At 40.4% G+C, this 23047-nt stretch overlaps 1 protein-coding gene across 2 annotated transcripts in view; it reads left to right on the plus strand.

The window, feature by feature from the left end:
• The window catches only part of ptpn11b (protein tyrosine phosphatase non-receptor type 11b), a 149889-nt gene that overhangs the window by 49649 nt on the left and 77193 nt on the right, over positions 1-23047 (plus strand). For both annotated transcript variants that reach the window (XM_078238742.1, XM_078238743.1), the window contains exon 2: positions 1121-1243. In XM_078238742.1, coding sequence (XP_078094868.1) covers positions 1121-1243 — 123 coding nt within the window. The remainder of the gene's footprint in view (positions 1-1120; positions 1244-23047) is intronic.

A 23047-nucleotide genomic window follows, 5' to 3' on the forward strand; every position in this document is an offset into this window, starting at 1 on the left:
GCAAATTCAATTGAACCTTCAACAGCCTGCCCTTTTCAATAATGAGTTACCGTTGACATAATGGACACATTAACTGCTGTTTATAACTACTGTAAGAAGTCCAACAGGTTTATTTGGTAGCAAAAGCCACTAGCTTTCGGAACAGGCTGTTCCTTCATCATATAACTACTCCCAGAGTATAGTGAAGTGTGGAACAGATTAGTGACTTGTGTGGTTGAATGCTGGTTCAAATGAAATCCCTTCGAATAAGAATTAGACTTGTTTTTAGCAGGGCAGGGGTCACCCCGTACACCAAGTCGGTTATCCTGCGATACAAATCAGGCTGAATGTGATTCCATGGACAAGTTTCAATTGCCTAACACATTTAAGAATTTTCCATTTTTCCCCCTCATTAACCTGCGTCTATGAGTGGGGAATGTATGTATTGTGACGCATAAGGCAACAGAACTATGTGGTAAAGGCTTGATGGAACAGCAGACCTTTTCCTGTTTATTATTTTTGAACATATCTGTATAAACTGTTATGCAAATTAATTTTTACTTATCACTTGGAAAGGAATTTCTAGAATGCTCATCACAATGTAACTCCTTGTACTCTACACTTAACCAGTAACTCATATTAATCCTAATTTTCGCTGTACCTGTTACATTGCGTTTACCTCTGTCGTATTGCCCATCATTCTTTCCTCGCCTCTGTCGTATCATTATACTCACCCACTCCATTCTCTTGGCAGCAAGAGCAAATCACAACTGAAGCAGTGTAACTCAACAAAAATAAAGTAAGGTATACATCTGAATAATGGTAACAAAATGCTAGTTCCGAAATGAGAAAATTTGACTCGTCTCTCACACACTCTATGCTTTAAAACGAGCCTCAAAAAGAAGTTCTGTAAACATAAATACAAGCATGTGCAGTGAAAGAGATAACTGTTTCACCATTTAACATGGAGTTCCGATTTAAAAGGATTACTGTATTACAGTGTTCCGCCCTATCCAATCTTAACTGTATTTTCTGCTTAATTCTAAGTGACTTAATCAAAATTATTAAATAATTCCAATCTTTGGAGCATAGATTGTATTTAGATTTGAAATTGAATAGTTTTGTTTTATTTGTTATGCAGGTGGTTCCACCCCAATATCACAGGGATTGAAGCGGAACAACTTTTGTTGACAAGAGGTGTTCATGGAAATTTCCTAGCTCGTCCCAGCAAAAGCAACCCTGGTGACTTCACTTTATCGGTTAGGTAAGGCACAGTTGACTCTGTAAATGAAATTATATCTGCAAAGAGCGAATTAGGACAGATGTGAAAAGAGGTAACCAGGTAAATGGTTAAGAATTTGAATATCAATTTAGAAAATTCAATTGTGGATCCTGCTATTGATTGGGGCCTTCCATCTGTTTCAGATATATAGTTCCGTGTGAGAGGATATTCCAGTGAGGAGTTTTATCACTTGAGAGGTTATTAAAAAAGACTAGCTGTTTTGGTGGTGGGTGGGGTTGTACGGGGTTGGCAGTTTAGAGTACCTGCAGGCCTTCTTTCAATGGGGGGTCAATAGGAGCACTCCTGCTCCTCCACATTTGGGTAAATGTGAAAAACTCACCTTTTTGGTAGGTGGCAGTCTAATAATCTAGTGCCAACTGCCAGACAGAAACCAATCTTGAAGTGAGGGTCTCAAATGGGAGTTTGACACCTTATTTGCACATGGAAGAGGCCTAACACCTGTTTCGGGCACCTTTCTCTTTTTTTTGTTCATTCGTGGGACGTGGGCATCGCTGGCTGGGCAGCACTTATTGCCCATCCCTAGTTGCCCAAGGGCAGTTGAGAGTCAACCACATTGCTGTGGCTCTGGAGTCACATGTAGGCCAGACCAGGTGAGCACGGCAGATTTCCTTCCCTAAAGGACATTAGTGAACCAGATGGATTTTTCCATCAATTGGCAATGGTTTCATGGTCATCAGTAGATTCTTAATTCCAGATTTCTTTTTATTGAATTCAAATTCCACCATATGCCATGGCAGGATTCGAACCCGGGTCCCCAGAACATTAGCTGAGTGTTTGGATCAGCGATAGTCTAGCGATAATACCACTAGGCCATTGCCTCCTTTGTTAATTAATGCATTTGTTTCTGCATTGCTTCCTGCCTGTCATATTAGTAGGTGAGATAGCATGTGAAAAACAGATGCTGCCTAGCTGAATTTATTAACCAGTAACTTCCCAAAACCTACAAAGGTTGAAAGCATTCATTATTTATTTGGGAAATAGTTTTTTTTAGGTTGCAGTAATTTTTACTTTTACTTTTATTTATGGGATGTGAGTGTTGCTGGCTGGGCCAGCATTTATTGCCTTTCCTTATTTGCCCTCGAACTGAATGGAGGCATTTAAGAGTAAACCACATTGATGTGTGTCTGGAGTAATGTAAGGATAGCAGACTTCCTTCCCTCAAGGCCATTTGTGATGGGTTTTACGACAATCAATTCATGGTTTAATTCCAGATCTTTTGCTGAATTCAAATTTCATCATCAGCCATTGTGTGATTCGAACCCAGGTCTCTGGAGCATTACTCTGGGCCAGTGCAGTCCAGGGACAATGCCACCTCCCTAATTATTTCTGCAGTGTTTTTTTTAAATTAGTATTTTTGGAGCATGCTGAAGTTTTAAGGTATTTATGCCAAGGGTCTTAACACTTCCATTTTTATTTGGTGCCGTGAGTGTTTGGGTGGTTGTCAATTTACAATAGGATTAAACTTGATTATCACATTCTCCATGGTCAAACAGTCATTCTGGAACTAAGAGTCGGGAGACATGAAATGGACTGTTAACTAACTAGCACTTATCACATTATTACACAAGGTCAAAATTGCTCCCAAATAATTCAGTAATTGTGAAGAAAACAAGGAATTCTAATTTATTTTGGGTAATATCACTGTCATATGTACCGGGAGACAGGCTTTTGGGGTTGTAAATATGGTAATAGAGTAAGAGGCAGTGTGACTGCAAGAATCTAAACCCAACAGAAGTGTTTTGATATATTAATGAACTAAGAGGAACTCCAATCAAAATTTTATATAAAGCAATCACAGGAGTTATTTTGAATGGAGTTGTTTTCGTTCAAACGTGGATATATACAGATTGTAAAACGCTGTAAATAAATGAGGTAAAGATAGGCTAAGTTTACTTTTTTAAAGCCTAAGAAAATCCAATTGATTCTCACAAGAAAATATTTCTGAAGAGAGTGATTGGAACAATAGTGAGATCAAAGAGAAGGAATATATTTAAGGAAGTACTAAAGCCATACCTGGAGAACCAGTTGCTGTCAGAGGACACCCCAAGAGAAAAAAAAGCACTCTGTGGTAAAAAATTACTGGAATTTTATAGATTTTATAATCTAATGAGTTAATGAACAAAAAAGGAGAAGGTTAGCTCTGAGGATAATTTGGATTAAAGAGCTTTTGGAACTGTTAAAGTACTGCAGCTGACTCCAATTACTGTTTCAACAGGAGCCATTCTTGTGTTTAAGTTTAATTTGTCTTACTACTTTTCATTTTTAAAAATAAATATTTACTTTACTATAACATCGTCACAAGTAGTTGGAGACGTTATTTCCCGATTTTGAAACCTCTCCTCAGAAAACACAAATAGCAAAAACCATTTTAGAGATGTTTCAAGTTTCCCTTTGGGATTTGGGCAGCTCAGCCATGCCACCAGCCATGCCATAACATAATGTAGACAAAAGAAGTTGAGTAACAATCATATAGTCAGATAAATAACAAATAGTCACTTTAATTTGATAGATTTAGGAGCTAACATGGTGCTTTGATATATATTACATACAGTAGGCTATGCTGGTTTAAGCTAACTTCAATTTGTGTTCTGATGGAAATTCTTATTCTTGAAGGCAATTGAATGCAGTGAACACCCAACAGCTTCATGGAGTTCCATTTTGCTGATTCTTTGATCTCAACTGTAATGTATGGAGAAGTGTTTGGTAAAGGCCAAGTGTTTCCTCATGGCATTTTGGAAAAATAAGTAGGATAATTAAACCTGGCTGCTCATATAACCATCTTGGACGCTGGATGGATGCTGCACTTCTGCACATTCCCATTGAGACGAATTAATTTTAAATCTAGTTGATTGGTCACACCCAATTTCCTTTAAAAATCGCACCATCAGCCCCAGTTGTGAATGTGGGTAGCAGTTGTGCAGGGTGGGGTTAAGGTAGGTGGTAAACCATTCCACCCATAGCGGCCTGAGACACAAGAGATTGTAACTGCGAGCTTTTCATGGATCTGTGCCAAATTTGACAGAAAGGACTAGCTTGCTGGCAAGCAGGAGAGTTAATTTTAACTGACAGAGAGGAACCTAAAATAATAGCGCCCAGTAATCAAGCAAGTGATTAGGAGGAAGTTCAGGCGTACAATGTGGTCAGGGGAGGTGGGTGTGAACCCAGGCAAGGGATACCCATTTCCTTGTGGGTCCTTGGCTCACCAGGAAGTAAAACAACATTTTAAGTGAAGTACTTTGCTGGGCTCTCAGGCCCTGGCCCCCCAAGCCACCAAGTCGGCCTGGCAGGGAAGCAACGAGGGCAATCCCATTCAGACTACAGATTGAAATAACATTTGGGCTGCAATTATGTCATTGGAAGCCAATCTGCATGTTTAAGGAAGAACTCCACTGTTTTCCCTGTAACATGTTTTATTCTTTCATGGGATGTCAGTGTTGCTGACAATGCCAGCATTTGTTGTTCATTGCCCTAATTACCTTTAAAAACTGGTGGTGAGTTGCTTCTTGGACCACTTAAGATTCTTAAGTGTTGTTGAAGCTGCACTCATCCATGCAAGTGATGATTATTCTATCACACACCTGGCTTGTGCCTTATGGTGGACAGACTTTGAGAAAGGAGGCCAGTTACTTGCTACGTAATTTCTAGCCGCTCACCTGCTCTTTCAATCACATTATTTATATTGCAGATCCAGTTCAGTTTCTGGTCAGGGGTAACCCCTAGGATCTTGGTGGTAGGGAAATCAGCAATCATATTCCCATGGAATGTGGAGGGGGAATGGTTAGATTCTCTCTCATTGCCAGGCACTTCTGTGTCATGAATGTTACTTGTCACTAATCTGCCCAAGCCTGAATGTTGTCCAGGTCTGTGGACAAGGATCGCCTCAATATCTGAGGATTTAGAGATGGTTATGAACAGTCATCAGTGAACAATATCCACTTATCACCCTATCATGGAGGGAAGGCCGTTGATAAAGCAATTGAAAATGTTTGGGTCTAGGACACTACTACCCCGATGAACTCCTGCAGTGTTGCCCTGGGGCTGAAATGATTGGCCTCCAAAAACCGCTTTGTGTTAACCTTGAAAAGTTGAATTTTGCCCTATAATCTTAGACTGAAGGTCAGACTTTTCTTAAATCTGTTTACTGGGAAGTGCAAGCACGAAAGACAGGTTCCCTGCATTTTATAAGGACTTGGCACTGGCAACTTCACCTTAAGGAGCTTACAAAATCACTTTCAAAGCAGAAATAAATTTTTAATTAATTGGAAAATAGCTTTAGTTGTAATCTAACATGCAGAAATATGCAAAAATTCTCTCATGGTTTCCCAGCGCTTGCCTATAACTTCAATGAAAGATTAGCGGAAATCCCAGAGAAACAACCGAGACCGTTTTTTTGAATTATTACTCAAACCAACTTTGCAGAAAATGAATTATCACGGTAATTATATTTTACCAAGAGACAGATGCCACTGTTAAATGTAATTTTAAAGTTTTAGTCATCCATTGCTCAGGTTAAGTAACATTGCATCGTAATATCGAGCATTTTAAAAATATAACCTTGTTTTTCATTTCTCACGGACTCCAATTATTTTCTTACACAATTAGGGTGCTCTTGTAGTCAAGGCAATAGAGTGTTTCAGTTGGACACTTAGAGTCTTAGCAACCAACAGCAGTAGATGTTTGGTATTGCTTTACTTCCAGAGAATACAGTGCTCTCTTTATAGTGCACGCTTTATAATTTAAAAATTGCTACAATTGGAGTACAAAAAATTCTCAACGTTGTAGAAAAACCTCAATTCGCCTCAGAATGGTTGAGGCAGGGTTTCTGATCTTGCCTCAATTCCAACTCATTTTATTGGATCTGAGGTCATTAGTTATATAAGGGAAACTGCTAGCAAGTTCCTTACCAAGAAGAGGGAGGCTGCCTCCGCTGGTCAGAAACATACCAGGAATGTTTCATCCAGGGTTGTTCTCCCTGGAAAGACGGAGAATGAGGGGAGATCTAATAGAGGTGTACAAGATTATGAAGGGGATAGATAGGGTGAACGGTGGGAAGCTTTTTCCCAGATCAGAAGTGACGTTCACGAGGGGTCACGGGCTCAAGGTGAGAGGGGCGAAGTATAACTCAGATATTAGAGGGATGTTTTTTACACAGAGGGTGGTGGGGGCCTGGAATGCGCTGCCAAGTAGGGTGGTGGAGGCAGGCATGCTGACATCGTTTAAGACTTACCTGGATAGTCACATGAGCAGCCTGGGAATGGAGGGATACAAACGATTGGTCTAGTTGGACCAAGGAGCGGCACAGGCTTGGAGGGCCGAAGGGCCTGTTTCCTGTGCTGTACTGTTCTTTGTTCTTTGTTAAGTCAAAGGAGAGATGACCATGTAAAGGCTCCAAAAGTGCCCCCAACAACCAATTTGCAATGCCATGTTTATGCCTTGTCGTGACCCAAATGCCTTATTCACTGAGAGGTAGTACCCTGATGACAGGGAAAGGGGTCTACAGCTGGACTCAATCCTTCACAAAGGCTTTTTGCTGCTGCCCCAGAGAACCTTTTTTTATTCATTCAAGAGTTGGGAGTGGTTCCAGCAAGGCCACCATTTATTGTTCATCCCTGGTTCCCCTTGAGGTGGTCAACGGCCTTTCATGAATGCAACTGAGTGCTTGCTCGACAACTTAGATGGTAGTTAAGAGTCACCCATATTGCTGTAGGTACGGAGCCAGACAGGGCAAGGACAGCAGATTTCCTTCACTAAAGGACATCAGTGAACCAGATAGCTTTTTAGAACGGTCAGTAATTTCATGATGAACATAAAGAGAAAATGCTGGAAAATCTCAGCAGGCCTGGCAGCATCTGTAAGGAGAGAAAAGAGCTGCGTTTCGAGTCCAGATGACCCTTTGTCAAAGCAAAGATGAACATCCCTGATATAAGGTTGTTCATCCAGATTTACTTCACTGAACTGAAGTTCCCCAGCTACCATGATAGGATTTGAACTTGTGCCTCCTGATCAGGATTACTACCTCCGGATTACTACTCCAGGAACGTAAGCACAGTGTTACTGTACCTGTGATACTGATTACCACTATCTTGATGAAGTGAGAGGGCAAAATTGTGACAGATGTGAAATCACCCACTTAGGACCCAAGAACAATAAATCAAAGCACTTGCTAAATATTGAGAAGTAGATACTGTACATAAACCAAGGGATTTAGGGCTTCAAATATAGTTCAGTAAAAGCTAATGGACAGGTACAAGTAATAACTTAAAAAACTAGTAGAGTGTCGGTCTTTATCTTCAGAGGTATTTACAAGGAAGCTATGTTACAATTGTAAAGAGTTTTAGGGTTGTATCAACTCCTCCCACCACCACAGGACTCATGGTAGGCCGGGGCAGAAGATATAGCAGGATGCAAAAATTTGGTTTCCCTATGTTGGGCAAAGAAAGGAAAGACGCAGACCACACTGACAATCTTCACCCAGGCTAGCATGGTCAGTTTGGGTTGGGCATCCTGCAGCCATCCTTGAGGAAGAGCCTTTCCTGCACGGCCTTAAGGAGATGCTCCAGGGATGCATCACTGAAGCAAGGGGCCACAGCTTGTTGCCTTCTCTTGCTCCTTCTTCCCAGGTCCTGGCACCATTAACTATTGGCTGTCCAGGTACCTTTTAAATATGGTGAGCCAGCCAACTTCCTTCCACTCTGCCATGGGATTGACACAAGTCTCAAAAACATAACTAATGAGGCCGAGAGCACATGGTTACACATAACAGCCTACTTGGTTCTATGGCAGGAGTCACTCCGGCTTTCTGGTTCCAACATGGAGCTCTGAGCAGGGAGGGATAATTCCGCCCTTAGCTAGACTTGATCTGGAGTACTGCATTTAGTTCTGGGTACCACGCCTCCAGGAAGGCAATATACGTCTTGAAGGAGATACAGCACAAGTTAATACAGGGCTAAAAGGATTATGAGGACAAGTCACATGAACTAGAGTCCCTTGAATCTCAAAGATTAAGTTGTGATCTATGACTATCATCTCATTGAGTTGTTTAAGATGATTAAGGCACTTGATAAGGCAGGTTGAGAGAAGCTGTTTCCTCTGGTTGGGGAATCTAGAACAAAGACCTATAAAACATTAAAATTAGAACGTGGCTGTTTGGGGGTGATGTGAGTGAGCACTTCTGGAAATCTGGGACATTCTCCCTCAAAAAGCTGTTGGGTAAATTGAAAATTTTGTAACAGATGTGGATTTTTACTCCTGTTCCTATGTTGCTATGCTCTGGCTGTGCTCAGGATTGGTGGAATTAGCGATAGATGGCAGGGAATTGTCAGGTCTCATCTTCCCATTCTCTCATATTTACAGTGAATGGGAAAGATTTGACCTTTGGACTGGGATGCAGGGAGGAAAAATTGAGGTGGGAAAGGAAAATGGTTGAGGCAATCTCTGCTATTATAGCACCACATTTGGGGCAGGATATCAGAAGAAAACCTGGGCCACAATATTGTATTGCTCTCATATCATCCTCTCGAATTCTCTGTCCGAAGGCAGGTTCTGGGAGATTAGTCACCGAATGACAGCGAAATGTTTTTTTCAAACTAATCATGATGTGGAGTTGCCGGCGTTGGACTGGGGTAGGCACAGCAAGTAGTCTCACTACACCAGTTAAAGTCCAACAGGTTTGTTTGGTAGAACGAGCTTTCGGAGCATTGCCCCTTCATCAGGTGAGTAAAGAGTTTGGTTCACAAACAGGGCATATATAGACACAGACTCGATTACAAGATAATTGTTGGAATGCGAGTCCTAACAGGTAATCAAGTCCTTACAGGTGCAGACAATGTGAGTGGAGAGAGGGTTAAGCACTGGTTAAAGAGGTGTGAATTGTCTCCAGCCAGGACAGTTAGTGAGATTTTGTAAGCCCAGGCAAATTGTGGGGGTTACAGATAGTGTGACATGAACCCAAGATCCATTCCAACCATTATCTTGTAATTGAGTTTGTGTCTATATATGCCCTGTTTGTGAACTGAACTCTTGACTCACCTGATGAAGGGGCAACGCTCTGAAAGCTCGTGCTACCAAATAAACCTGTTGGACTTTAACCTGGTGTTGTGAGACTACTTACTTTTCAAACTAAGGATAGGATGAGGAGGCGGACCATTGGTCTGATCCACACCATTCAGCTAACTGGCTCACTTGCTATTGTGTATGTACCGACCCGAAAATATGAAAACTATTTCAGGTCCTGCCGCCACGCAAAGCACATGAAGGTACATTGAAACAGTGGCACCTGAATATCATGTGGGGAACAGTGGTTTGAGACTGGGTCCAATACACATATAAGGCAATTTCATCAAACAGGAAGCAATGAAAGAAAGCTTACTCAGATGGAAAATTCAATGAAACTGTGCAATTATTTTACAGCCACAATCAGATAAAGAATAAAGATAAATTAAAGTTAGCTAATTGGGGTTTTAAATTCCACATTAAGTGTGGACTCGGTTGAAGAAAACCAATTTTCTGTTTTTTTTTAGTGAATGCTATCATTAGTCTTGTGACATTCTCCTGCAGGTAGATTCTACAAGTGTTTGTCTTTAAGAATTCTATCTATTCTGTCTGTGTTAAGAATTGCGTGCACATGCACAACCAAATTTATTTCCAAAACGCTTCTCTTTCCACCAAGTTATGTTGTTTTTTTTTCTATACGGTGCTTTTTCGGTTTTCTAAATGAATAAAACTGACAAGTGTAATTCACTGAACTAATCTGGCAGGGGATTTACAGGAATAAGCAGCAGGGAATGCTTGAAATGCAGACTTGTTCAGTGATTAGCAAGCTGACAGAAACTATTGTCTTCTCAGTAAGAGCATTTCTGAACAGATCAACTTCTCTGGTTTTCCAATGTACCAGTAAATTGGAGATGATGTGGGGGTGGGGGTGGGGCAGGGTCAGGATTTTTCCAGCGGGGCAGAAAATGAACCCCCAGGGGATACGATCAGCTGCCTCGATTTTCATGAACTCCCTCAATTGACCTGACGGTGGGCTTGCATCTAATTGAGGATGTTTGGCAGGCTTGCCAAGTCCAGAGGTCTTCTGGCTTGAAAGGAACAGCAGGCTACAGTAGAGGGTAAATAAAGGCTTTAAAATGGAGGTGCCCTCTTTCCAAATTCTTTTAAACTTTTATTCAAAAATTAACAAGGAGAACCTCTAGACTGCCTGGAATCTGCCTGCCCTCCAATCTTCTGTGGAACTTGAAGGCTGACTGGAAACTCCCAGTCGTCCACCTTTATTTGGCCTCAATAGGCTCTCAAGCCTTGTCAGCTGTCTCCCATGAGTGGGCAAGTTGCCCTGTTGAACGTCATCCTGTAAGAAGTTTAACAACACCAGGTTAAAGTCCAACAGGTTTATTTGGTAGCAAATGCCACTAGCTTTCAGAGCGCTCCCCCTTCGTCAGGTGGAGTGGAGAAATGCTCACAAACAGGGCATACAGAGACACAAACTCAGTTTACAGAATAATACTTGATGTCTGTGTCAATATGCGCGATCTTCTTGGAGATCCTCTCCACTTGGACCCGGCAGTTTGCGGTGTCGATGGTAGTCATGATGTGGAGATGCCGGCGTTGGACTGGGGTAAACACATGAAGGAACAATGAAGGGGCAGCGCTCCGAAAGCTAGTGGCATTTGCTACCAAATAAACCTGTTGGACTTTAACCTGGTGTTGTTAAACTTCTTACTGTGTTTACCCCAGTCCAACGCAGGCATCTCCACATCATAACCTCATCCTGTCCAGTCACTCGTGCAAAGTCCCACATCCACACACCTTCTGTGCCCAGCCCCATTGGGGAGCTAAACATTCAGTGCAGGATTTTGCCCTTCTGAATCTGTACTGACTATACAATAACTGTTGAATTTTGCTTCATAACACCTTATGAAAAATTGTGACTGATTTCAACAAAACATTTCTGAAAAATAAGAAATGTAAGAAAACATAAGAATAAACCATGTTAAATATCCTTTGGCAAATGCATCCTACTGTACTGCACCACAGGCACTCTACCACAAAGGAGAAGAACTTATGAGTGAACTTCAGTGATGTAACAAATTTATTTTGTGAATATGTTTGGTCTCTAGTAGTCTTCTCCTTTTCAATCATGCTGATATCAGTCCAGCAGGGAGCCAGAATTTCCCACAGTGTTAACGGAGCAATTCTACCCGAACCTTAGCAAAGAACACTGTCAACCGTCTCACTTCACTCTTCAATGAAACCTGCTACTCCACAACTGAGCAGGGCAAGATCCAATTAGCTAGTATCTGTAAAGATGATCATGGTCATGAACTTTTATCCATCTGGTTTCTTCGAGGCAACATCTCCCTGTTTGCCATCCATTGTCAGTTCCCTCATGACTGACCATTCAGCTAAGGAGCAGCTGTTCCCCTTAGTTGAAGGGTCAGTCACGAGGGGACATAGGTTCGAGGTGAGGGGCAGGAGGTTCGGGGGGCTGTGAGGAAAAACGCTTTTACCCAGAGGGTGGTGTCGGTCTGGAATGCGCTGCCTGGGAGGGTGGTAGAGGCGGGTTGCCTCACATCCCTTAAAAAGTACCTGGATGAACACTTGGCACATCATAACATTCAGGGCAATGGGGCACGTGCTGGCAGATGGGATTAAGTGGGAGTTCAGGCGTCTCTAATGTATCGGTGCAGACTCGATGGGTCGAAGGGCCTCTTCTGCACTGTATGATTCTATTGTTATAAAGGAGGTCACTGAATTCCAATGGAAGAATAAAATTACAATGAATTTAAACTAGTTATTTAAACCCCCCAAAACAAATGGACTTGAATTGTGTGCAAAGTAAACTGTTAAATATTTCAAACAAGAAGCCAATTTGCCTCAAATCCACCCATTCCCGTTCTAACAGAGGCACAACAGAGGTCTTGCAACCAGTCCACACTCTCACTCTGGAGACTAGTAACCTTATAACCAGATTTCTACTTTTAACAAGTCTTAACTGGTTTTCATTGACCATGGGAAACCTGGTATAAAGAAGTGAGAAAGACTGGATCCATATGGTAAATCCCTTTAGATTGTTCCCTCTAGGTACCATGAGTTAACCCTGCCAATATTCCCATTTTATTGATTTTCCACCACCTCTTTTTCCCCATTACTATCCCTGTGACCTCTCTCTCTCAACACCATAAGGCATACCTAATTCTCCACTGAGGCCTTCCCTGGAACTTTCCTTGACTGACAATTAGCTAAGTGTAATGACCTCAGCGAGGTACATGAGGTTGGCCTCTTTGAGTATGAGCTCCCTGATTGGGCCCACGAATTGAAGTATCCCTCAATCAGTGAGTCTCGCCTATATATGAGGGGTGTCAGGGCTTCTGACACTGCGGATCCTGACTTTGCATCTGAAGCACCCTTAGGAGTGGAATTGAGTTTGTAAATAAAGGGAATGTGGTAAAGGGGTACCGGCCTCTGAGGAGTTATTTCACTAACCCGTTGGGTGAGGAACCGGAGAGACAAAAAATTCATGCGCTGTGGAGTTCAAACCTGGATTTCTCGACCATAGCCCCTCTACCCTCCCACTGTTTTGAAACCACATTATTATTGGGGCCTAAGATTTATACTTGGAATCCCCTGTTAAATCCATCACATTTCCATTATATATTGATGTGATGCTTCAATGTATTTTTGAAAACATTGTACAATGTGGGCTATTAAACAATAAAGGCAGTATTTGCAGTTAATTGTTCAGTCCCTGCAATATGAATTTGCAACTAAAATCCAGAGAATGAATAAACTTTTTGATTTTTTTTGCTTAAATTGTATTTCAAATGAGTAGCTCAGTCTAATGATTAGTCTGATTACATGTTCAGTGTTTTGTATTTTATTTGACTACAGTAGGGGTAGGTAATTATAGAACAGGGCAGTTTACATTAATGGAACTGTATGATTTTTCAGATACTTAGGGCAAAATTACATGCAGTAGATAATTCTTGGAAAAGCTGATTACTTCTTAAAAGCTGATGTGTAAATTTTGTGATAGTGGCATTGATGTTGGAAGGAACAGACTGCTGCACTAGTCGGATTAAAGTATTATGCAGTTTTGTGCCTATATAAGTAGAGCGTTTGAATTCAGTGAGTTGTGTGGTTTGTGGTTTTGGTGGTAGGAATGTCAATAGCAAAGATTGCTTTAAAGAAATCTCATGCCATGTAAATGTTTTAGTTGTGGCACTTGGTTTTAAAGGGTCCCTCCTGAACATGGATGAACATGTAACATCTTTAAAATTGTAGTTTTGATGGAACATTACACCACGGAACAAGTTAATTCAGCTCAAGCTACCTTTCTTGTATTATACGAAATTACAGGGGTTGGATTGATGCCACATTTGGCCCTGTTTTTTTACATTGTTGTTTAGTCCAGGAGGTAATATTGGAAAATTTAACATTAAAAAATAAAGATAGATCAGAAAGAATGGGAAAGAGATGTTAAGGGACAAGTGGGGAAGGTGTATATTGTAAATATAGCAGGAAGATTTCCTGCATTCACTAAACATAAGCATGCTCTTAAAGAATGTATCTACAGTGGCAAACATAGGAAATAAGGCCACTGTTTACATCATCACTTGCAAATAATGACTGGATGCAATCGCCACCAAGAGTGAGCTGTCTAGTGTTTAATTTCATTTTTAATTAAGATTTAATTAAGATTTTTTAGTTTATATTTTTTAATTTGGAGTTGTTATGATTACACCAATAAAGCTACTCCAGTTACTCAAATAGCTTTATTACTCTGATATTAGTATTTGTTTAAGCACCATTATGCATAAACTGAAAATTTAGTATGTTGAGAAGCTTATTTCAGGAACTGTTCGTGAAAGTCCTCAGTTAGTGATGTTGAAGTTCGTACAAATATAGTGAGTTAATTTAGATTATGGAATTTGTAATTTTCTCCATGAAAGTGAGAAACTTGTAGCTGTTATCAATTAATTACTGACTATACTAAAATAGACAGTAAGCCTGGTTGTGGTTCAGTGAAAGGTAACCTTACAGCGGCTGATAATGGAGATGCACACTAATATTTTTTAAAAGAAAAAACTGTTCATCAACATAATTTTGGTTTTTGTTTCTGCACTATCCTTGATTTATGCTGTAAATTTTCTCATAAATGATTGCTGTTATTTATTGGCGATTGTACAGAAAGTGACAAGAGAACTGGACTCTGCTAATTTTACTACTTCCCATCAAACAGGCAAATGAGAATTGGTGAGCATTCTCGGAAAAGTGCAGTGCTCAAATGGCAACCTAGCATTCAGACACAGGCCGACACATTTTCCATGCGCTTCTAGATTGAGATATTTCTCCCGCAGAACCGACTGTCACCCCATTCTGGAGATGCCACACTGATCTGTCTTGGACAGTGGGCTCATTTACATGAGAGAGTGACCACCTGGACTACTCCAGATGTTTCCATATCAGTACAGGGGCAACGGTTTGCACAGCAGGCTTGGAGGGTCTTCTGCAGTGAGAGGAAGAGAAGACAAATGAGCCTCTTGTTTTTTAAAAAGTGACCTGAAATATTTGGTTTAAACTAATTGGACATAGGCACAGTTTCATTGAGGGTGCTCCCATAGATCTTCCCTTTTGCTCCAAAGTCCCCTTTGCCAACATCTGAACGGATGGAACAGGCAGTCCCTGCATCCACAATTTTAAAAGTGCAAATGGCAGCAGCCACTGACCTTGCAAATGCCTGGCAGAGTGGACTCATATCTGTCTCTTCAGATATGGTTAATAGTTTTTGAGGCCTAGACCAAAAAATCTGATTGCATCTAGCATATGTCTTCAATTGTTGATCATTATCAACTCAAAAGAACTGTAAACTCTCAACCATTTATCAATAATGGACAGTTTCCTATATTTGAAGCAAGCACCAAATTTTTTGTGGAAAGCTGAGTCTGGAGTTATTCGTGATGGACCCCATTACAACAGTAATCCTCGAAGTTTCCTGCCATTGAATCTTTTCCACAACGCTTGCTTTCCATCACTACAGTCGAATACTTCTAACTGCAAATGTGTAGATGTTTAAAAGTGCTGGTATTTGAAATACTTTTCATTAGTTCTCGTACAGATTAGTCTGCAGTTGTTGTTGGTTTATCTTTCAAAGACAGATTCGAATATTGATTTTAAAGTTCAGTGATTTCAGAAATTGTCCAGTATCTATTTCATATCTGAAATGTATATGGAGGAAAATTAAAGGGATAGTCACACTGAGCAGCTCTCTAATGAGTAGCATTGACAGATTGTCATGCTGCTTTCTTCCAAAGCATTGTGAGAAAATAAAATAATAGGAAAGAAGTATTTTAAAAGACAATTTATAAAGTATACCTATACAAATTTTGACGTGTACTTTCCACTTTCCTGCCAATTTGCAGAAAGACCAAAATAGTAACCAAGTGAGAAAAGATTTCAAAATAGGCTTTTCTCAGAACACGTAATTGTCTTTGAGATTAGGTGGTTTTGATGGTATGTTAAATCTCTTAGATACCGGTGTATTTTTTTCTCAATATTCTGCTGTCCGTGAAATTATAAAAAATTTTGTAAGCTTTATGATTTACTAAAACATGAGTTTCCTTGGCAACTGAACAATTGATTGCTCATGAAATCGGGAAAGGAATCAAGTAGTGTCGCAGGTCACAGCTTCTACTGATTCACACAAGGGCCTAACTCTCTGCAGTTTTGTTGTACTTGAATGGTACCACTTCTATTCTGAATGTGGAGGGTAGAATGTGAGAGACTAGCCGGAAGTGCTTTGGAATTGTTATTCAGAGGTAACATGGGCATAAATATAAGGGTTTCAGTGGCAAGTAAGCTGAGACGAGGTGAAGTCGGGCAATGTTAGGGAGGTAGAAATAAGCATTTTTATCAATTGTATGAAATGAGAGGGATTTAAGAAGAGGAAAACACATTACTGCTGGTGCTGGAATCTACAACAAAAACAGAAAATGCTGGGAAACTCAGCAGGTCTGACAGCATCTGTGAAGAGAGAATAGAGGTAACATTCCAAGTGTGGATGACCCTTCAGCGGAAGATATGCTTTAAGGAAGCCAGAGGTTATCTGTGCATTCCTGAGTGGTCCTGGAATAGTGAGCAAATAAGACCATATAGTGCTTTGTAGTCCAAGCAAATCTGGCAATGGATGGCTAAACCTGTTGTTCAGCATATCCGTTCAAGTCTGTAACTTAAGGGAGTAGTGATGCAGGCTGTACTGGATAAATAGCCAGGGTGAAAGAGAGTAATGGTTCTAGAAGGTCAAAGATGGAAGCAAGAGTCCAGTTAATAAATCAGTAGCTGCAGAAAGGTTATGGCGTACAGAGGCCAAAGGCTGAGACAGTTGAGGTTTTGAAAGTGCAGTCGCAAGTAAATTGAGGGCTATTTTATTCTGGGTTGGGTACAGAAGGGAGTACGGCTGGGGTGTGGAAGGAGAATATGGCTAGAGAGTGACACAAGGAAGTAATCAGAGATGATCTTTTCTGTGATTCATATGATGGGACAAACAAGTCCATGTGAGGGTCAAGGAATGGTCATGATTATGACAAGTTCTGGAGAACAGATCTCACCAAAGAAGATACTGTTTGAACAATATTGTAAACTTAGTTCCTTGGGCTTGACATTACTGGGAGGTCACGCCCTAATAGTGAAAGGATGACTGCCATAAACCATTATTTGCTCCAAATAATCCAGCAATTTGTGGAACAATTAGATAACACACATGGTCCAAGCCACTGCAATATATTGAAGTGTTTATGCTACACTACTAATAAGCTCACCATTGCCATTAAAATCTCTTCCATGCACTCGGTCCACTGTTAAAATGGATGGTGATCATAAATTTTGTCCTGGAGAAAGTACTGACCCCTAACTGGCGGCACGGTAGCACAGTGGTTAGCACTGCTGCTTCACAGCTCCAGGGACCTGGGTTCGATTCCCGGTTTGGGTCACTGTCTGTGTGGAGTTTGCACATGCTCCTCGTGTCTGCGTGGGATTCCTCCGGGTGCTCCGCTTTCCTCCCACAGTCCAAAGATGTGCGGGTTAGGTTGATTGGCCATGCTAAAATTGCCCCTTAGTGTCCTGAGATGCGTAGGTTAGAGGGATTCGCGGGTAAATATATAGGGATATGGAGGTAGGGCTTGGGTGGGATTATGGTCGGTGCAGACTCGATGGGCCAGATGGCCCCTTTCTGCACCGTAGGGTTTCTATGATTCTGTATGACACATTTGTGAAGCTGGATGGTCCTGATCTGATGTCCCTGGGTAGTGACACCTCCATGGGACACTTTCAACTGTCTAAGCTTTTGGCCTTCTGTACGACATAACTTTTCTGCAGCTACTGATTTATTAACTGGACTCTCGCTTCCATTTTTGACCTTCTAGAACCATTACTCTCTTTCACCCTTGCTATTTACCCACTGCAGCCCTCATCACTGAGACATTTTATTTGGGAATCTGCTGGTAATAGGTGTCCTGACAATGAAAACCACCTCAACCTTGTCATTGGAGAAATTTCAGCTAGGTTCAATTTGCCTTTCCTAAATTTTGAACATGCCTGAGGGACAGGACGAATTAATTCCATGTTTAATCCTGTTACATCCTACTGTGCTGGCATTGCCTTATATAATATAAATACACCTAAATAAATGCATAGAAATTGAGTCTTTACTTATTTTTTGTAGCATGTTAGGTCTCAGTACTATTTGGTGTTTGATAAACAAAATATTAATAATAGAATTTCAGGATAAAATAAAGAAACAAGTTTAAGAGCACAGCTGTAGATTTTTTTTTTCTCACTCCTTCATATATCAAATCCATAATGCACAAATTCTTAACATGGATAAAAGCAAAACCAATTAATTCCAGTAGGAAATGGAGGGAGATGATTTCTTAATATCTTCATGAAATGTCCTCTCAACAGAAATTATTCCAGTTTTTATCTCGTTGAATTATGAAGACTGGCTAAAAAAAGGTTAAATTTATTCTCATTAGAAAAAAAATAAAGGGATGCATATGATTCCAATTTTACAGTCATAAACCATTAACAGCACCAATGAGAATAAGTTATATATAATAAAAATGAGCAATGCGTTCTCAATAGTATAATGTTCTATGTAATATATTTGATTCGAAATATATTGTAGAAAGCATTACATGCAGTATGGGGATAAAATGGTAATTATTTTTTTATAAATCATATTAATTCTATAGCTAAGATGTGTGGTAATGATCATAAACACCTATAGACTAAATTACTTGTACTTTCATTTTCAGTCATGAATTCTAGTTCTAAAATAAGCAGGGATTTTACATAACAAAGAAACTTGCAACATATATCGCAGAGATTTACGCCAGATTCTCTGGCCTCCCCATGGCGTTTCTCTCAGTGGCATGCCATTGGCCATTGCTTGCACCCCATGCCATCAGGAAACACACGGCCGGGTGCGCCAGAAGATTCTGCTGGTGTGAAGAGTTGGAAAATCGCGCCCATAGGGTAGGATTTTATGTTCAGTCAGGGTCCCGAGGCCTTGGTGTAAATGGTACCTTCCCTGTAGCCTTTTAACAGCCAGCAGGCCATTATTGGCTCGAGGTGAGATTTCCATCGCAACCTGGGTAGTAGGAACCGTCTCTGGGAGCTGTCAGCCAATTAAATAGCATACAGCTTTCTGGTCCCAGCAGCACTGTGGGGAGAGGTGGTCACTGCTGGGACTGTATCGAGTGCTCGAGTGATCATTGTTGCAGTCAGACACAGAGTGTAGGGTGGGAGAGGTATCACTGGGGCCAGGCTGATGAGCCCTGGCAAGGGGTGGGGCTGGGGTGGAAAGGCTTATGGGTGGGGAAACAGGGAGTGCATAGACACCCTGATGGACCCCAAGACTAAGAAGAGGTAGCACGAGCACTGAAAAACCGCTGGGCTTTACACTTGCCATCAGCCTCCATCCAATGTGGTAAAGATCGGAGCAGGGCAGAAAGGGGCTCTTAAGTGGCTACCAATTGAGCAAGAGTATTCCTTCTGCTCCAAGACGTTATGTTTGGAACCCCTGTGGCCCACTGACCCAGAGGGAAAAAACAGTTTGGACCTGTATTATTTACTCTTTTTAATGGTGTTCTATTTGAAAGTATACAAGACCAGTATTCTTATTTCCCCGTTTTAGTGTCTTTTCCCTCTGGGGAACCACTGTCAGCCAACACCGAAGTCTTAGCTGGGGTAACCAGTCTGCAAATGTATGATTACACTGATATGCAGGTGAGGCCCAAGGATCAATTTCTATCAATTTGCCAGGCTCTTGCTTCGGGCACATGAAGCTCAAGCAATGCTGAGCCTGGACTCCAAATAGTTCCAGATTAATTTCTATCCCCTCATTTTTTGATTGTCTTGGTAAGAGGGTGCATTAATAATTGTAATTGCTGTGTCTACTTTTCTGTTGCGAGTGTGCTCCTAAATTAAGGTGTCTACGCACAAACGTGGGACACTGCTGTGCATTTGCAGGCACATGTTGGATCATCTTTCATACGCACATGGATGCAAAGATTCGTTGACATTTGGAAGAAGTTGAACTCAGGGTAACATTGCCTCACACACACTTTACCACCCATTGCCGACAGGGCCAAGAATCTGGAATTATAACATTAAATGGTTATAAATTACAGTATCATGATACAGTATGTATTATAGAACATTATACATAGGATAAGTGGCATAGAAACAGGCCATTAGGAGCAACGCTACACTGGCATTTATAATCCACTCAAGGCTCCTCCTGTCTTTTCTCATTTGAATCTATCAGTGTAATCCTTTATTCCCTTCCCCCACATGTGCTTGCCTAGCCTCCCCTTAACTGCTATGTACTATTTGCTTCAACCACTTATAGATCATTTTTCTACCTTGCTAAGCCGTAAGGACACTCAAGTGCCTACATTTATCAAAAAATACAGGTATGAGCTACAGGCCTGCACATGAATTTAAATTTTATTGTGTCAATTTAGCTGTCAGATCAGAGCCGACATGTTACACTGTTCTTGGATTACCACGGTGGCAGTGTTAGTATAATATTATTTTTATTCCAGATTGATACTGCTGCAATCATTTTGGGATTAAATAAAAGTATTGAAATAGTGTAAATCCCCAAAACATTCCCACTTTGACTAATTAGAAAAAGCAGAAAATGTTTCTCTTATCCAGCTAAATTATTAAACTCAGAAGAAATCTGCATGTAATTAGAAGTAGCAAGCATTTTTCATAGATCGTTCACTTATGAATGAGAATTAAGTTAGTCATTGTTCGGATAAGAGATGTAAATGCATACTTAACAGCTCAGTATACTGAGGCACCAGTGTACAGTGACGAGATAAATTTCAGCATTATATGCTACTGAATTGGAAATTTCAGTTATGTTGTTGTGAGAAAGCCTTCAATGGAGGACAAACCCCTTCCTCTGATAGGGGATAGAAAAATAGTGAGGTTTATTCAGATTATCAGTCAGAAACCTTAATTTGAATGAGATTTAGTTACAGATTACAGTTTTACAATTCACTTTATTTAGTTGCAAGTCTCCATGGGGAAAGATAAAAAATACCCTGAATACTAATTAGGAATTTTCAACCCTGTAATGGAACATGAAATTATTTTGAATGCTCACTTTGACATTTTAAGAAAGAATTAATCCCAACACAGTACAGTGCTATCTTTCTTCGCTCTGAATAAGGGCACTTTTGGTTCTGGAAATGCTTTGCAATGACTACGGCTTTACAGATAAAATTATAAGCTGAATCTCTTCCGATAAAAGGGGAAACTGGCAAAGTGACGACAGAGCAATATGAAATTGTCATTGTATTTGAACAAAGACACTGTTCTGGTGGAACTTCATTTTAAGATGATGACATGATTTCGGAATGTGTACCAGGGTGCCATTAACTCTTCAGAATCCCATCAAGAGGTCCGAGACGAGATTAAATTTAGCATCCTTTGTATTCATAGTGTAGTTTTCCTTTTACAGTCAGAGCAATTTTGAATCATGGCAAAGCCGTCTTAAATTATGCATGGTTTGTCTGCTTGGATGGGGCGACGGAGTGGAGCAGTTGTGTGTTTGATAAGGAACTACCCTTTGTTGAACTTCTCTCAGTAGAGAAGTAGAATGCATGTGTGTTCCAAGCCTCTACAGCCCAGTCTCAGCCTGGTATTAGACCTGGAGTAATAGGATGTAGGATAGTTGTCAGCAGGTAGTATTTATAGCTCTTTACAGGACAAATTATATTAACCCCAAAATATATGTGAAGGATTAAAGTACACAATCTCAGTCATTCATGAATAAATTAAATATGACATCCATTCTAAGTTAAAATGGCCCCTTTGGTATGTCGTGACAAAGACTCCAGTCATTAAAACTGTCCAAAATCTGCTCATTGTAGCCTGAACTTGAAGTTTTTTTTCCTCTTTCATGAAGTTCCTACACTTCAACCTGTAATGTTCCTTAATAAATCTACTTCTCAATCTAAATCTGTTGGGCTATCTTTGGTTTGGCTTTTTTCAGTGCATAACAGTATTTGAGCCACTGGTAAGTTATAGTTTCAAATGATAAATTGGGAAAATTCACATAAATTATTGTTGACATATTATGAAAGCAAAATGTGAGTAATTGGGAACAAAGAGGTATCCTGGACTTTTCAGTTGATGCTTGAATGCTCATTATATGTCAAAAACATACTATGACAAGCAGTGAGTACCAGTCCAGGTCATGCAGGATGGCATGAACGAACAACTAGTTTCACTTCTTCCTGCTTTTCTCTTTTTGGTGCCTCATGTCTTCATGACTACTCAAGAGTTTTAACTTGGATCTACCCTATGGAATTTCTCCACTGCCTAAGGTGCTACAGTCTCCCAGTTTTTTACTTTATACCCTCTTTCAGGAATGATTTGGATGGATTATTGACAGACCTTATGGTCATATAAAGATTCTCTTTATTTTGAAATAAATACCCACTAATATGACAAGTTATTTGTCTAAACCATTGGATGAAAACCCTCCTTTAATGTTATCCATCTGTTATTATTTCCGGACCTTTGTACATACCTTCTGTCCTTGATCAATCAGATTCGTACGTCATCCTTTCTGTGTCTCATCTCAACCTGTTCTCCCTGATCAGTTGCATCGTCCCTAGATTCCATATCCAGCCTTCAAAGCTATTTTGGATCTGGGTCCACTATTGGTTATTTATGTTAAAGACTATTTGTAAGGCCTGTTAACTTGCATTTATATTGGTCATCCAGTCTAAGTGGTTCAGTTCCTTAACAGACTATTTAAATATCATGTTGTTCACTGAAGTAACTTCTTTTCTACGTCCACACACTAATTAGCTTGTATGTTTCAGCAGGCATCTTAATTAGGCAAGGTTAAATGAAAAGCCCAAACAGAGTTTGTGACATGGTTATTAGCTTTAAGTATCTACTCAGTTATTCGCCCACAATTGCAAAGGCCTTTTCTGTCCATGATCCATTGCTAGGTACAGCTATCATCACCTAAGAATAATCATTCTTCTAATTTTGTTTCTAGGGAAACAAAACTGCAAGCAAAACATGCTGCACTAACCTATTCCTCTACTTATTTCAAACTGACCTGTAAATATGTTTATTCTAACCATATTTCTAATTTTTAACACTTGGTTTCTCATAACTCAATGTTAAATTTTGCCTAGTAAGGCCCTTTTATGGGGCCTTGGGACATTTCTACAACAT

The sequence above is a fragment of the Mustelus asterias genome, chromosome 22 (genome assembly GCF_964213995.1).
Source record: "Mustelus asterias chromosome 22, sMusAst1.hap1.1, whole genome shotgun sequence".
Classification (NCBI taxonomy): Eukaryota; Metazoa; Chordata; class Chondrichthyes; order Carcharhiniformes; family Triakidae; genus Mustelus; species Mustelus asterias.